A 16,646-nucleotide genomic window follows, 5' to 3' on the forward strand; every position below is an offset into this window, starting at 1 on the left:
GGGGGATAATTCCTCTCCTCATCCCCTCTAAGTAGCCTTTGGAGAATGACCCACAGTCCGTCTGCCCCAGGCTTCCCTGCGAAACCCCACCTCCCCCGCCCCAAACGGCAGGATAGAGTGGGAGAGGTTGGGGGTCTGACAAAGCGCCTGGCCTCCCAGGCCGTAGCCCGGCCAGTTGGGGGTCTTGGGTTCTGAGTCTCCATCGGCCGGGTGACTCACGGGGCTAGGCTTGGCCGAGGAGAACAGCGGCGGCTGCTCTCTGAAACAACTGAGGACCAACTCGACGAGGATCAGGAAGAAGTAGAGGTAGAAGGTGGTGAAGCGGAACTGGTCCCGGACCCCATCCTGGAGAGAGGGAATCGTGTTAGAATGCAAACGACCCACTGGTAGGAACTCTGTCTACTAGGTCTTTGGTACTCTTCTACACACTTAGTACAATGTTCTGCTCACAGTGAATGCTCAATAAATACTACTGACTGGTTGACATTCTGAGGAAGGTGCCTTACTCACAACGGGTGCAGTCAATACAGGTGGGCTGGCGAATAGTTCAGCAGCTGTCAGTCTGTTTATTGTTATATTGTACTATCCCAAGTGCTTAGAACAGTGCTCTGCACACAGTAAGAGCTCAATAAATACTGAATGAATTCCATTCCCGCTCCCATTCCTCCTCCAAATCCCACCCATCCCCAGCCCTCCAGGGAACCCAGCCCTCCCCGCACCCACCCTCTTCTCCCCGCCCCCCGGGACCCGGACCTGGGCGGTGGCGACGATGATCTTGGAGCGGAAGGGGATGAGGGCACAGAGTACGCACAGGAACCAGAAGACGAAGAGCACGCCTGATGACCGCACCCCCTGCAGCCGCTCGTACTGGATCAGCATTGTGGCCATAAGCTGTGGAGGCCCAGGAGGCAGGGGTTCAGCCCAGCCCCGGGGGGAAGTTCACGAGTGATCCTCACCCCCGCCCTCTGTTCTCCCTGACCACTTGGTGAAGCCTGGCTCAGGGTGCCAACCCCAGAAGCTATAGGCTTGGGTGCCATGCCCCCCCACCCGTCATCCTCCCTCCTCTCCCGAGGCCCTTTACTGACCATGGTGATGCCCACTACCAGGGGGGTGACAAAGTAGACAGGAGGCAAAGGGATGCCCTTGACCAGGCCATGGAAGGAGTAGAAGAGGTCAAGCCACGACACACACCAGAGCAGGACGCCGACACCCTGGGGACAGAAATGCTGTGAGGGCAGTGGGGGTGGCCAAACAGAGACGGGAGCACCAGGCCTCCTGGCCAGATAGCCCCAGTGGCAGCTTATCCTGGGGGTGGGGGGACTGAGGTCAGTCAATCAATCATATTTATTGAGCTCTTGCTGTGTGCAGAGCACTATACTGAACGCTTGAAAGAGTACAAAACAGCAATTTAACAGGCACAATCCCTGCCCACAACGAGTTTGGAGTCCAGAGGGCGCTTAGAGTCCAGAGGGCGTTTACCGTCTCAGTCATTCAGTCAATCGTATTATTGTGTGCAGAGCACTGCACTAAGTACTTGGGAGAGTACAATATAACTGTCTATACAGACCCATGGTCTGTCAGCCCAGAAGAAAGGGGGCTTCAGAGGAAAAGGCACAGGGCTGGGAGTGAGGAGACCTGGGTTACTTTCCTGCTGCCTGACTTGGGGCATTCTACTTAAATTGTCCCAACCCCAACCTACCCAGATCAAGCCTGGGTGCTGGAGTCGGGACAAGAAAAGGGGAACAGGAAGATTACTGCCAAACAGTTGTCTACGGCAGACACTGAGGGCTGCTCTGAAAGGGAGAAGGTTCGGGGGAAATTGTTCTGTGTTGGCAGTGAGGGCAAAGGAATCCAGGAATCGATTCAGGCTCTGGAGAGACACAGATGGGGCACCTTAGAAGGGGGCAGCATGGACAAGTGGATAGAGTGGATAGGCCTGGGAGTCAGAAGGTCCTGGGTTCTAATCCCGGCTCCACCACTTTTCTGCTGTGTGACTTTGGACAAGGCACTTCACTTCTCTGGGCCTCAGCTACCTCAACTGTAAAATGGGATTAAGACCGTGAGCTCCATGTGGGAGAGGGACTATGTCCCGCCCAATTTGCTTGTATACACCCCAGTGCTTAGTACAGTGCCTGGCACATAGTTAGCACTTAAATACCACAATTATTATTATTATTAGACGTCTGAGGGATCATAGGGGCATTGGGTATAGAGGAAAAGGAAAGAAATCAAGGGGAGGGATGGGGGGAGGCGACAGGCTCCTCACCCATCTGCTCAACCCTCAAGGCCCCTCCCCACCATAAGCCACCCCCTCCAACTCCCCACCCCCCCACCCCAAGTGGGATGCCCAGGTTCCCAGCGGCTCTGACCGTCTTAATCCTGCTGAGGACGGAGAGGACGATGTAGCCTTGCTGATGGCGCTTTAAGTAGAGCAGGTAGCAGGGTAGGGCAGTCCACAGATAGACACAGGGCAGCCAGGCCAGCACAGTGTTCTGGAAGCAGGGAGTCAGGTCTGGGCTGTCCGAGTACACCGTGAGGTTCCAGTCCTGGGACACAGGCAGGTCAGAGTGCAGGTCAGCACAGGAGAGGGGCAGGGGGAGGCAGACCATCTGGGAATCAGGGCAGTTGAGGGGGCAGGACCCCTGATCCAGAAATGGGGCACCTTTCCCTGGGGCTGTAATTCCTAGGGAACAGACATCAGATGGAAGCCATGGCCCCAGGTCCTTCTTGGGGTCATAATCCTCACCCCCCGCCCCCCCCCGCTGGGAAGATGACAGCCAGGCGGACAGCCTCTGTCTCCTAGAGCCCTGGCATCACTGAGCACGACGATGGTGATCCCATCCACAAGGATCCGAGTGGCCAGAAGACCAATGAAGGACCCACAGCTGTGCCAGCCTCGGGGGCACTGTGCTTTACTTTTACCGCCCCCACCCACGCTCACTGTGCCTCTGGGACCTGCTGAGAGGAGCAAGAGCTAAGGGTAAGTTTGGGGAGCCCTGGGTGCTCAGGCAGTCCACCAGACAGTCAATCGTATTTATTGAGGGCTTACTGTGTGCAGAGCACAATACTAAGCGCTTGAGAGAGTATACTTATAACAATATAACACATTCCCTGTCCACAGTGAGCTTAAATCTAGATGGGTAGACAGACACTAATATAAATAAAATTACAGATATGTACATAAGTGCTGGGGGGCTGCGGAAGGGGGTAAATAGAAGAAGCAGCGTGAGAAGCAGCGTGGCTCACTGGAAAGAGCACGGGCTTTGGAGTCAGAGGTCATGGGTTCAAACCCCAGCTCTGCCACTTGCCAGCTGTGTGACTTTGGGCAAGTCACTTAACTTCTCGGTGCCTCAGTTCCCTCATCTGTAAAATGGGAATTAAGACTGTGAGCCCCACGTGGGACAACCTGATTCCCCTGTGTCTACCCCAGCGCTAGAAGCAGCGTGGCTCAGTGGAAAGAGCACGGGCTTTGGAGTCAGGGCTCATGAGTTCGAATCCCAGCTCTGCCACTTGTCGGCTGTGTGACTGTGGGCAAGTCACTTAACTTCTCTGTGCCTCAGTTCCCTCATCTGTAAAATGGGGATGAAAACTGTGAGCCCCACGTGGGACAACCTGATTCCCCTATGTCTACCCCAGCGCTTAGAACAGTGCTCGGCACATAGTAAGCGCTTAACAAATACCAACATTATTATTATTATTATTAGAACAGTGCTCGGCACATAGTAAGCGCTTAACAAATACCAACATTATTATTAAATAAAGGGAGCAAGACAGAACGAAGCAGAAGGGAGTGGGGGAAGAAGAAAAAGGGGCTTAGTCAGGGAAGACTTCTTGGAAGAGATGTGCCTTCTGAGAGCTCATGGGGAGTTCAGGGAGCCCCGGGAGAGTCTGGGGAACACCAGGTGCTCTAGAGGGTTCAGGGAGTCCTGGAAACTCAGGAGGAGTTCGGGGAGCCCTGGGTCTTGGGTGCTGCCTGCCAGACGGAGCCACACTGGCTGCAAGAGGAGGAGGGCCCTTAACACAATCTTCCAGAATAACCAGTTCCCAGTCAGGAGTGCACACGTGTGTGCATGCATGTGTGCACATGTGTGTGTGCCTGAGAGCTGGGGGAGGGGGTGATAGAGCAGGACTCAGTCTTTGCCTAACTGCTCCCCACTACCTGAAAATACACCACTCACAGACAGGGCAGGGATCAGACAGCAACGATCACTCCGTGGACTTCCCCTCGCTAGTCTCATTTTTACCTTCAGCACATCCCCAGGAGACAGTGGTTTACAACCCCATTTTAGAGGGAGGAAATGGAGGCCCAGAGACGTTCAGTGACTTGCCCAAGATCTCACAACACGCCAGGGGCAATGCTGGGGCTCCTGGCCAAACATTCCCTGCCCCCACATCCCCACACTCTTTCCAGGATAGGGGGATGCCAAAGGCAGCCAGCTGGGAAATGACCTGGCTGTGCTTCCCTGTGCTTCAAGCCAAGGATGGGCCACCAGTGGCCCTGCCACACCCAGGCCCCCCAAACACAGTAGCGGGAGAGTGTCCAACTTGCCCAGGGGCACTAGGGTCCAGTGAGCCCGATTAGGACCTGACACTTGGAGCTGGGGTAGTAAAACAACCTCTGCCAAGGCCAAAAGTGAACACAGCTAACACAGTACAGATCATTCGTTCATTCAATCGGATTTATTGAGCACTTACTGGGTGCAGAGCACTGTACTAAGCACTTGGGAGAGTACAATACAACAATAAACACATCCCCCAACCACAAGAACCTTACAGCCTAGAAGAGGGGAAACAGACATTAATATCCTCTATGATGGTTCCTTGGGCTGGGGGCCCAGGTGGGCTGCCAGAGTTCATCAGTGGTTCCAGATGAGGGTCCCAGGGCCCCTGAGACTCCCTCAAGCACATGAGGAGAAAGGCTCAGTTTACCACTACCAGCCTCAGTCCCTTCCCAATCAAAGGTCTACAGCCACTTTCTAACAGCACCTCTTCACTCTCCTCACTACCCTCCTGGAGCCACGGTGACCCCTACGAGCAACCCCTGTGCCCCCCACCCAGTTCCGACCCCCTTCCTTGGGCGATGAGGGGCCCGACTAGGTTTCAGGGAGAGGATAGGCCTCTGTCCTCTGCAAAGGGAAAAGGTGGGGTTGGAGGAAAGGCGAGGAAGGAGGGAAGGGGAAAGGGAGAGGATGAGGTTAAGGGAGAGGCAGCAGTAGAAGGGGAGAGGGAGGTGGAGGGGGACGGGCTCATTTGGGCCTCCGACATGCCAAGTTCCTGACTCACTTCCTCCTGCTGGTTTCAGAAAGCCCGAGCCTGGGTAACCGGAGCTGACGGGGCGGGGAAGGGGGGAAGGGAAAAGAGGGAGGGGCGGCAGACCCCAGCTAGGAGCTACCGCTTCGACAGAGGTGGCCCACACACCTGTGCAAAGCCAGCCGCTCCCCCTTGCTCGTGACCCCTCCTTTTCCCCCTCGTCCTCGGCCCCAGGTGGCTGAACAAACAAATCCTGCGGGTGGGAAGGGAAGATAAGGAAGAGAGGGGCAAGCTCCCGGCCGGCTACGGGGACCCCCTGCAAACTGGGTCGGGTAAGGGGCACCCACTTCTCCCCTGCCTTGGGGAGGGGGCGAGACGGTCTCTGAGAATCCTGACAGGCACACACACATTCCCCCTCTTGACTGTAAGGTCGTCGTGGGCAGGGAGTGTGTTCAATGTTATAGTCCACTCTCCCAATAATAATGTTGGTATTTGTTAAGCGCTTACTATGTGCCGAGCACTGTTCTACGCACTGGCGTAGATACCACGTGGGACAACCTGGTTACCCTGTATCTACCCCAGCGCTTAGAACAGTGCTCGGCGCATAGTAAGCGCTAAACAAATCCCAACATTATTATTATTCCAGGTAATCAGGTTGTCCCACATAGGGCTCACAGTCTTCATCCCCATTTTACAGTTGAGGAAACTGAGGCACAGAGAAGTTAAGTGACTTGCTCAAGGTCACAGAGCTGACAAGCGGTGGAGTGGGGATTTGAACCCACAACTTCTGACTCCCAGGCCCGTGCCTTTTCCACTGAGCCACACTCCTTCTCCGGTGCCCTGCACACAGTAAGCGCTCAATAAATAATGACTGACTGATCGAGTGATGCACAAACACCACACAGGTCACACACACACCGCTCCCACCCCCAGGCACTGCTAATTTCAGAGCTGGGGGCAGTAGGGGGAAGGGAGGGTGTGGGGAGGAGTTGGCCCGAATTCCTGAGTTCCCAAAGAGAGTGTCCAGGTGAAGGAGTCAGTTGGTCCCATTTGGAAGGGGGCCCAGATACTGTTTGCATTTTCATCTCTTTTACAGGTCTTTATTCATTCATTCAGACGTATTTACTTAACGCTTACTGGGTGGAAATCACTGTACTAAGCTCTTAGGAGACAATATGACAATAAACAGACCCATCCCCTGCCCACAATGAGCTTACAGTTTAGAGGAAGAGACAGACAGTAATAGAAAAATATAAATTACACATAAATCACAGATATGTGCACAACTTTGCAGGCATCTACGTGGACCGTGCCCCCCCGCCCTTCACGGCACTAGGCTGAGGTGGGGTTGGGGTCTTGGCCATATCGAGAAATCTCCAAAGGGGGTTCCCTGCTCATGCTTTATCCCCTTCTACAGAGAAACCGGGGGGCGGGGACAGACGGGGTCTGGCCCCAGATCTTAGTAACTGAAGAGGAGGCACATGGAGCCGGGCCCTAAACCAGCCTGCTCCCCCGGGCTCCCAGTCCCGGCCCCAGTGCTTGCCCAGGCCCCAGCCCCTGCCCAGCCTTGCCCAGCCTTGTAGACTCAGTCCCAAAACTACTGCTTCTTTGGGGCTCAGCCCACAGCCGTGTGTGACTCAGCGGCTCCTGCAGATAGGCAGGCAGAAGGGCAAGCGGTGGGGATTCCCAGAGGCTGGGCCAGTGGCGAGCTCGGCCCCAGCGTGGCCCTGCAGACGCCCCCCTCGGATCACACCCCGGTCAGAAACCTGAGCCCCACATGAGACCTGCCACAGAGCAGGACAGAGGAGGCCATGGGGGCCGAGGCCAGGGGAGAATGAGGGGCAGGGAAGGGGGAACCAGAAGAGGAAGACGCTAAACGGCAGGAGATAAGAGAATGTTGGGTAGAAAAGGTGGGGGTTCTCCGCCTGTTCTAGGGGACAGAACAGAGGGAACAAGGCTAGCCCACAATAGGTAGCATTTTTTTTAATGGTTTTCGTTAAGCCCTTACTATGTACTAAGGTTGGGTAGCAGCGTGTCCTGGGAGTCAGAAGGACCTGGGTTCTAATGCCGCTCTGCCACTTCTCTTCTGTGTGACCTTTGGCATGTCGCTTAACTTCTCTGTGCCTCAGTTACCTCATCTATCAAGTGGGGATTAAGACTGTGAGCCCCATGGCGGACAAGGACTGTATCCAACCTGATTACATCTACCCCAGCTCTTGGAACAGTGCCTGGTGACAGAGCAAGAGCTCAACAAATACCATAAAAAAAGTAGATACAAGCTAATCAGGATGGACACAGCCTGACGTAGGGTTCACAGTCTGAAATCCTAATTTGACAGGTGAGGTAACTTAGGCACCGAGGGGCTAGGTGGTTTGCGCGAGGACACGAGTGATAGAGTTGAAATTCGAACCCAGATCTGTGCTCTTCAGGTTAGAATTTAGAGAGATTTTCTTGAGAACCGGGAGCCCCTACTGCCGGAAATTTGACTCATATGGAGAAGAAAGGCAAGTGTGACTGCCACTGGAGCTGAAAGTAGAGGTCACCGAGGACCATGAATATGACTTTACAGGCAGATGTGGAACCCACAGTCCCAACCACATTGTACACACACACACACACATAGACATGCACAACTCCCTGACTGTGTGCACACACACAGAGTGGGCGGGTTGATCCACAAGACCGTGAGTGGCTGGGCTGGGATAATAATAATAATAGTGGGATTTATTAAGTGCTTACTATGTGCCAAGCAGTGTTCTAAGAGCTGGGGTAGATATTGGTCTTAATCCCCATTTTACAGATGAGATAACTGAGGCACAGAGAAGCAAAGTCACCTGCCCGAGGTCGTACAGCAGACATGAAGTGAAGGAGTGATTAGAACCCGGGTCCTCTGACTCCCAGGCCCGTGCTTTTTCCACTAGGCCACACTGTTTCCCTGGTTTGGAGAAAAGGAAAGGAGAGGAGAAGGGAGGAAGTACAGGAGGCAAGCCTAACCTAGCCAGGGGCCCCCCCACCCACCCACCCCAGCCCAAACTTGGCGGCAGAAGTGGCCGGCCCTCCACAAAGATCCAGTGACACTACCTCCCACCCCTGCTGCCAGGCAATTTCAGGGAGGGAGTCCTTTGCCCTCTCTCCATTCCCTCCCCAGTTCCCTCCCACGAGGCCAGTTCCTCATTTCCTCCTGCCTCCAGGACATCTCTACTTGGATGTCCTGCCTTCACTTCAAACTTAATATGTCCAAAACAAAATTCCTCAGATTCCCACCTAAAGTCTGTCCTCTCCTGACTTTCCCATCACTGTAGACACCACCACCATTCTCCCTGTCTCACAAGCCCATAACCTTGGCATCATCCTCGACTCATCTCGCATTCAACCTACATATTCAGTGTCACCAAATCCTGTAGGTTCGACCTTTACGACATCAATATATACACCTCCATCCAAACTGCTACTGCTCTGATTCAAGCACTTATCCTATTCTGCCTCGACTATTGCATCAGCTTCCTCGCTGACCTCCTTACTTCCTGCCTGTCACTCCAGTCCATTCTTCGCTCTGCTGACAGATTAAAGAAAAAAAAAAATTCAGTCTCTGTCTCTCCACTCCTCAAGAACCTCCGGGGGTCGTCCACCCACCTCCACCTCAAATTCAGTGCCCCACAACAAGATGGGTGGCGCCATCCTTCTCAGAGGGCCAAATCGGGCCGTGGGGGGACTGGAAGGTCAGTGCAGTGGGGCTCCTACTAGTGACCCCCTCACAGTGCCCTCCTGGCACAAAGCTAAATCCACTTTTAATCAATTAATCAAGGTATTTAGTGAGCACTTGATGTGTGCAGAGCTCCTTACCATTGATTTCGAAGCCCTCAATCACCTTGCCCCCTCCTATCTTACCTCCCAGATTTCCTACTACAACTCAGCCCACCCACTTTGTTCCTCTAACACCAACCGACTCACTGAACCTTGAGGCTAGCTGGGACCCTGGTCCACGTCCTCCCTCTGGCCTGGAACTCTCTCCCTCTTCATATCTGACAGACCACCACTCCCCCGCTTTCAAAGACTTATTAATATAATAAATCCTCCAAGAGCCCTAACCTGACCAGCAGGCCCTTCATTTCCCCTACGGTGTCAACCTGGCACTTGGATTTGAACCTTTCATTCACCCCACTCACAGTCCCACAGCACTTATATACATATCCGTAATTTATTTTAACATCTTTCTCCTCTTTTAGACTGCTAGCTCTTTGTGGGCAGGAAGCATGGGTACCAACTCTAATGTGCTGTACTTTCCCAATGCTTAGTACTGTGCTTTGCACAAAGTGCTGACTAAATTTTTATTTATTTTATGCTATTTGTTAAGCATTTTCTATGTGGCAGGCACTGTACAAAGTGCTGGGGTAAAAACAGCCAGTCAGGCTGGATACAGTCCCTGTCTCACATAGGTGTCACAGTCTTAATCCTCATTTTATAAATGGGGTACCCCATAGCCCGGGGTCATCCTTGACTCCTCACTGCCTTTCACCTCCCATCTTCAGTCCACATCGCTGCAAAATTTCTCAGATCTGCCCTTTCCTCTCCCTTCGTGCAAACAGCAACCGCTGCCATGGATCAAGACCTCCTCTTATCTCGGCTGGATTACTGCATCAGCCTCCTCCCCCATCCCGTTGTCTCCAGCCTCTCCCCTCTCCAGTCCAGCCTACAGTCTCCTGCTTGGATCATCTTCGCAAAACACCATGCAGACTGTATAACTCTGCTCCCCAAATCCTACAGTGACTTCTTAATGACACCCATTTCTCGCTTCCTCTGCTCAGGAACTCCAGACCACTCGCTTCAGGGCTGCCCCTGCCCCCCCTCCCCGGCCCCGAGTCTCTCCATCTTTCATAACTGCTCTCTTCACCTACTATTCCCCAGTTCACACTTACTGTTCCCTCCAAAGTCACCTCTTCAATCAACCATTCAATGATATTTATTGAGCACTTGCTGGGTGCAGAACACTGTACTAAATGCTTGGGAGAGTTCAAGTTGGTCGAAACCAATCTCTGAACACTCTCTCTCTCTCTCTCTCTCTCACCTCTCCCGTCTCTGACCTCTTGTTCACATCCTTCCCCCACCATAACTCCTTCACACTTCAAATCCACCAACCTCCTGAAAACTTCTCACCTCCAGAGGCCTTCCCCGATTAACTTCCACTTCCCTAGTTATGTGATCTCAAAAGCCACCTTTACCGTTTATGTATTCATCCAGCTACCTATTTGATCATTTATTCATTTATTTTTCTTCTGTTCTAAGCAAGGCAACATGTGAGCTTACCTGTTTACTTCTTTGGAGTGTAATCTCCACAAGGGGAAGGAGTGTGTCCTTTACTTTTACTTTAACTAGAGTGGATGCCCAGCACAATATCCTGCATAGGATGGGCACCCAAAAGCGTCTCCACCTGTAGACCAAAGCTCACTGCTGATGGGAGCCTCGTCCATGACATAAAGGAGGGAGTGAAATGGCAGGGAAAGGGAACAAAATCGCACCAGCAGCAGCATCTGTCATATTTACCGGGTGCTGAGGCCTACCATGTGGGGAGCGCTGCACCGGGCAGCTACTCTTTTGTGGAGCGCCGTGCTGGGTGCCCAGCATGTGCAGAATACTGTGCTCAGAACCTGCCGGGTCCATCGCCCATGCACTTGGCTCTTGGGCACTTTGGGCACTTGGTATTCACCCCTTCCTCAGCCCCACAGCACTTAATTATATAGCTATAATTTATGTATTTATATTAACGTCTGTCTCCCCATCAAGACTGTAAGCTTGTGGGCAGGGAACATGGCTACCACCTCAGTCGAATTGAACTCCTCCAATTAGTTCAGCGCTCTGCATACGGTAAGTGCTCAATAAATAACAATGATTGGTCACTTGTGGAGCACTGATTGATGGATATTGTGTGCTGAGTGTTGTACCAGGCGCTTATTGTGTGCGGAGCACTCTACCAGGCCCCCTCCTTGTGCTGAGCACTGTGGTGGGACCCTCCCATCTGCCAAGCTATATACTGGGTGCTTGGCAGACATAACTACAACAGAAGCAGTGTGGCCTAGAGAATAAAGGACAGGTATAAGCTTATTGTGGGCAGGGAATGTGTCTGTTTATTATTAAGTCTACTCTCTCAAGTGCTCAGTAGAGTGCTCTGCACACAATTAGCTCTCAATAAATACGACAATGAATGTCAGAAGGACTTGGGTTCTAATTCTGGTGCTGTCACTTGTCTGCTGTGTGACTTTCAGCAAGCACTTCATTTCTCTGGGCCTGACTTCCCTCATTTGTAAAATGGGGATTAAGAATAATTGACAATGGATTAAGCACTGGAATGGATACAAGCAAATTGGGTTGGACACAGTCCCTATTCCACATAGGGTTCCCAGCCTCAATCCCCACTTTACAGATGAGGTAACTGAGGCTCAGAGAACTGAAGTGACTTGCCCAAGGTCACAGAGCAGACAAGTGGCCGAGTCAGGATTAGAACCCACGCCCTGATGACTCTCAGGACCATGCTCTATCTACTATACCATGCTATGTGGGACATGAACTGTGTCCAACCTGATTATCGTGTATCTGTCCCAGGACTTGGTACAATGCCTGGCCCATTCTCAACGCTTTATAAATACCATTTTACTTAACTTTTTTTTAAAGAAAAGGATCCAGGTCCCCGGCCTCGAGGAGCTCGCCATCCCGACATCCAAAAGACACCTGAAAGTGGGGGACGAGGAGAGGCAGCAGAAACCCAAGAGCCCTCGATCGGGAGATGGGGGAGAGGGCCGGACCCCTCAGGTTCTGGGTGGCATCCCAGCCCGGCCAGGAGGGATGGACCCTCACCCTGCACTTCTCCTAGGGCGGCAGTGGGACACCGAGAGGTGATGTAGCTTAGGAGAGAGCTCGGGGCTGGGGGCCAGGGCCTCCGGGTTCAAGCCCCAGCTCTGCCATGACCTGTTGTGTGACCTGGGGCAAGTCAAAACCTCACTGGCCACAGTTTCCTCCTCTGTATAAAGGGGATGAGCTATCTTATCTGGTGTCTCCCTTATAGAGTGTGAACCCCGAGTGAGTCAGGAACTGTGTCTGATCTGATTATCTTGTATCCATCCCAGTGCTGAGCACAGAGCCAGGCACATAGCAAGTGCTCAATCAGTACCATAAAAAAAAAAACCACCCCAAAACAAGCAGATTGAGCCCGCAGCAGTTCAGAGCAGGGCGCAGAGGGGAAACAGTTGCTGGGGAGGGCGTGGGTAGGGATGGGGGCCCATCGCCAGCTGACCTTTGGCAGGCCTCGTGAGGGGGTGCTGGGGGTGGGGAGTAGGTTTGAGGAACGGTTTAATGGGAGAACAGAAGAGTGAGCTCTGAAGAGCACTGGACTCCAGAGAAGCGCAGAGACATTCATCCCAAATCTGCAGCCTCGACCCCGGCTACCAGCTCTCCCCTCCCCGCAAACTCATCCTGCAATCTCTGTCTCCCGGCCTGGCTAGGGTCCCTCCTTTAAGGCGCAGGGACTCTCTTCACAGATGCCAACTCTGCCCCACGGCTCCCTCGGCCCTTTGCCTTTCACCTCGTTAGCTCCGGCTCCTTACCTTTCACCTTGTTAGCTCCGGCTCCTTCTCTACCACCCGAATATTCACTCTCCAGCGGGCGACAGAACCTGTTCTCTGGATGATTGAGGCCAAGTTCCCTTCCCTGCTGGCCAAAACCCCTAAGTACTTAATGCTTGGGCTTTGCCATCTGAATTCTCTGGACTCGGGCTGATTTCTGAGGCTCCGGCAGGCAGGCCGTGAGGCTGTGTTCTCCCTAGCCAGTAGCCCTCCTCGTTTGCCTGCTGTCCTCGGCTCTGACCCGCCGCAGCGGGGAAGGGAAGGAAAGGCAGGGATCGGGTCCATTCCTCCACCCTCCTCCCAACAATTCCGTACCTCCCTGTCTGGGAATCTGGGCAGCAAGCTCGACCTTTCCCTCCTTGCGGCCAGCCCCCTCCTTTCCCTAACCCAGATTCGAGCTTGACCCTGAGAGCCCGCTGAGCCCCGGTGCCCTGACTTGTCTGGAAGCTGAAGCCAAAGGGGAAAGGTTTCCCCTGAACCTCTCTTGCTGAATCAATAATCATTTCTCTTCTTCACCCCCAGCCCCAGCTCACTCCTCCAACCAGCCATGGGCTACTGTGGCTCCCAGGCCAGTGCTCTGGCCTTCAGTTCCCTGGCCTGCTCCTTCTCCACAGAAGGCCTTGGCTGAGTGATTCACCCTCTCTGTGCCTCGATTTCTCCACAAACACCTCACCACTTTGTCCAACACATCTTAACTTGGAAAATCGGATCCCCATGGGAAGGTCAGCTCCCGGACCACCCCCGCTCTTCAGACGCCCTCCAGTCTCTTAGGTTTTGGGTGGACCTGTCTCTAAACACATGCTACATATACAACCAAGCACATGAGGACACACAGGCAAACACATGCCCACTCACACCCCCAAAATTTCCATGAGATTTTGTGGTCAGCAGAACTAGGGGGAAACGGCCGTGGAAGGTCTGAGAGCGGCAGAGACCCAACATAGCTACCAGTGTGGGGATCTGGAGGGAGACAGATGGGCAGGGGTAGAGAAGACAGTCGGGGCACTGAGGCAGATGCAACTTATTCAAGTTCTACTTGGCCCACTGCCCCATTTCTTCTTGGCCCTGCCCAATTTCCTCTCAGATAGCTGTGCCTAACTTTAGACTCCAAAGCTGAGCTGTTGGGCTCCAGGATCTGTTCCCTAAATCACTGGTAGGGGTGGCTGTCTGGTCGACCTGCCCAGGAGGTGGGAGGGGAAGGCATGTTGTTGGGGTGTAAGGGGGGAGGGCACAGACACAGAAAACCAGCTCCAACCTGACAACAGCATCTCTTGAGCCATTTGCCGATTCCCACCTCTGATAGGGGAGTAGGGATGGAGTAGGTTGAAGGGTAAAGATTGTAAAACAGCCTTTCTGGCAGATTCCCCCCATGCATCCCTCAATCACCGCCACCCCAACACACACAGAGTAGAGAAGCAAGAGTTTCCTTGGTAACGATCCGATGTAAACTTTCTACTTTCTTTCATTAAAACCCAAACGAGGAGGCCCAAAGTTCAATTTGTCCTTTGGGGACTTTCAAAGGGGTCACTCCGGGGTGAGGGGGAGGAAGAAAAAGATGGGGGGGGGGCCTGTCACTCGCAGGGTCAGCTCAAGTGGCCTCATCTAGGGGAGCTTCCTGGAAGCTTGGGTCCGGCTGGCCACCCCCACCCCCATTGTGCCCTTTCGTCCGGGTGGTCGGGGAGGGGCGAAGGGGGTGGCAAGGAGCCTTTTCTCCCCCAGCAGGTGCCCCCGGAGTCACCGACTAGGGCTGGGCGAGAGTCCTTTCATTCAATAGCATTTACTGAGCGCTTACTCCGTGCAGGGCACTGTACTAAGCGCTTGGAATGTACAATTCGGCAACAGGTGGAGTCTAAACGGGGGAGACAGCAAAGCCAAACAGAACAAAACATCATCGAGATAAATAGAATCAAGGAGATAGACACCACATTAACTAAATCAATAGGGGAGTAAATAATATAGACAAACGTGCACAGACCTGAGGGGAAGGGGGAAGAGCAGAGGGTGGGAGGGGGAGCAAAGGGAAAGGGATCCTGTGTCCATTCACCTCCCCACGACTCTCTCGGCCCGGGTTTGGGAGCACGTGGACTGCTCCCCCCTTACCCCCCGACCACGGGGTGTCCCGGGCGCTTAGCACAGGGCTCCAAACGCTTAGTCGAGGGCTCTGCACACAGTCGGCGCTGCATGACTCCGACTGAGAGGGAACAGTGGCGAGGGAGAGTGGAGCCCACCTCCTCCACCCCCTCCCTTTCCTTCCCGAGCTGAGTCCCGACCCGAAGGCGGGCTAGGGGCGGTCGAGGTCCGGGCCCGGCCAAGGATGGGCAGCGTCCAGCCTAGCCACCGCCCCCCAGGACCATCTCACCCCCCGCACCCCTGGCCGGTCCTCACCCACAGCTGGGAGCCGAACTGGCCGCCGCCGCACAACGTCTCCATGGGGCCGGGGGCAGCACTGGCCGTCCGGAGGGGCCGGGTTGGTCCTCCTCGTTGGCCACCACCGCTCCGCCTCCTCCCCCGCCCTGTTCCGCTTCTTGCCAAAGGCCTCCTCGAAAGGGGGGGGGGGCATTTCTGGGAGAGTCACCGCCCTCCCCCTCCTACGCCAGGGGGACATCCCACCCCCCTCGACCCCCGCGGTGTCCCCCAGAGAGGCCGTCCTCAGGCCACCCCTCTCCTGGGGGCGGGGGATGGGACACCCCCACATCCCACCCCAAGTGGAGGCGGGGAGGGTGGGGGTCGTGGGCTGAGAAAGGGGTCTCCACAGGCCCCGGGGAAATTGGAAAGAAAAAAAAAAGGCTCTGGATCACACAGGGAAGAAAGAGCAAGTTCCCCACCTTCACCTGTGGTCTAAGGAAAGCTGGGCACTCGGCCTCCTAGGGGAAGGAAAGTGGAGGGGGGAGGTGTGGGGGTCGTGGGCTGAGAAAGGGGTCTCCACAGGCCCGGGAAAACTGAAAAAGAAAAAAGGATCTGGATCATACAGGAAAGAAAGAGAAAGTCCCGCCTTCACCTGTGGTGTAATGAAAGCTGGGCACTTGGCCTCCTAGTGGGAGGAAAGAGTGTGTGAGAGTGTGTGAGAGTGAGTGAGTGTGTGTGTGTGTGTTGGGGGGGCGTGGTGGGCTGAGAAAGGGGTCTCCACAGGCCTGAGAAAACTGAAAAAAACAAACCAGGATCTGGATCATTCAGGGAAAAAAGAAAAAGTCCCACCTTCACCTGTGGTGTAAGGAAAGCTGGGCACCTGGCTTCCTGGTGGGAGAAAAGTGGGGAGGGAGCATGGGGGGAGAGTCGTGGTCTGAGAAAGGGGTCTCCACAGGCCCGAGAAAATTGAAAAAAAAAAAGAATATAGATCATTCAGGGAAAAAAGAAAAAGCCCCAACTTCACCCGGGGTATAAGGAAAGCTGGGTATTTGGCCTCCTAGTGGGAGAAGAGTGTGTGTGTGTGTGTGTGCGCGCGTGTGCGTTTGTGGTGGTGGGGGGGGGCGCAGAGAAAGGGGTCTCCACAGGCCCGAGAAAATTGAAAAAAAAAAAGGAATCTGGATCATTCAGGGAAAAAAGAAAAAGCCCCACCTTCAAAGCTGGGTACTCGGCCTCCTAGTGGGACGAAAGAGTGAGGGAGGGAGGAAGGGAGGGAGGGAGGGAGGGAATGAGAGAGGGAGGAATGAGGGAGGGAGTGAATGTTGGTGTGGGGGAGGCGAGGAGGGAGTCGCTTTAATTCCGCAGGGTTTACCCCAAGTTCCGTTCTCCTGGGCCGAACAGATGGGTGGTTGTTCCAAGGCGTTCCCGGATCCTGAAGGA

The 16,646-nt window shown here is 54.1% G+C and overlaps 1 protein-coding gene across 2 annotated transcripts in view; it reads right to left on the minus strand.

Annotated features, from left to right (window-relative positions):
* The window catches only part of ABCC3 (ATP binding cassette subfamily C member 3), a 36,552-nt gene extending 21,208 nt beyond the window's left edge, over positions 1 to 15,344 (minus strand). The window contains exons 1-5 of one of the 2 annotated variants that reach the window (XM_029079997.1): positions 15,249 to 15,343; positions 2,370 to 2,546; positions 1,086 to 1,211; positions 754 to 891; positions 220 to 345 (exon numbers count right to left, since the gene is read on the minus strand). In XM_029079997.1, coding sequence (XP_028935830.1) covers positions 220 to 345; positions 754 to 891; positions 1,086 to 1,211; positions 2,370 to 2,546; positions 15,249 to 15,293 — 612 coding nt within the window. In that variant the 5' untranslated portion in view covers positions 15,294 to 15,343. Of the gene's footprint in view, positions 1 to 219; positions 346 to 753; positions 892 to 1,085; positions 1,212 to 2,369; positions 2,547 to 15,248 lie in introns of both variants that reach the window. The other variant, XM_029079998.2, reaches the window with a different exon arrangement.
* Between the last annotated feature and the right edge of the window lie 1,302 nt (positions 15,345 to 16,646).

This window comes from Ornithorhynchus anatinus, chromosome 15 (assembly GCF_004115215.2).
Source record: "Ornithorhynchus anatinus isolate Pmale09 chromosome 15, mOrnAna1.pri.v4, whole genome shotgun sequence".
Lineage (NCBI taxonomy): Eukaryota > Metazoa > Chordata > Mammalia > Monotremata > Ornithorhynchidae > Ornithorhynchus > Ornithorhynchus anatinus.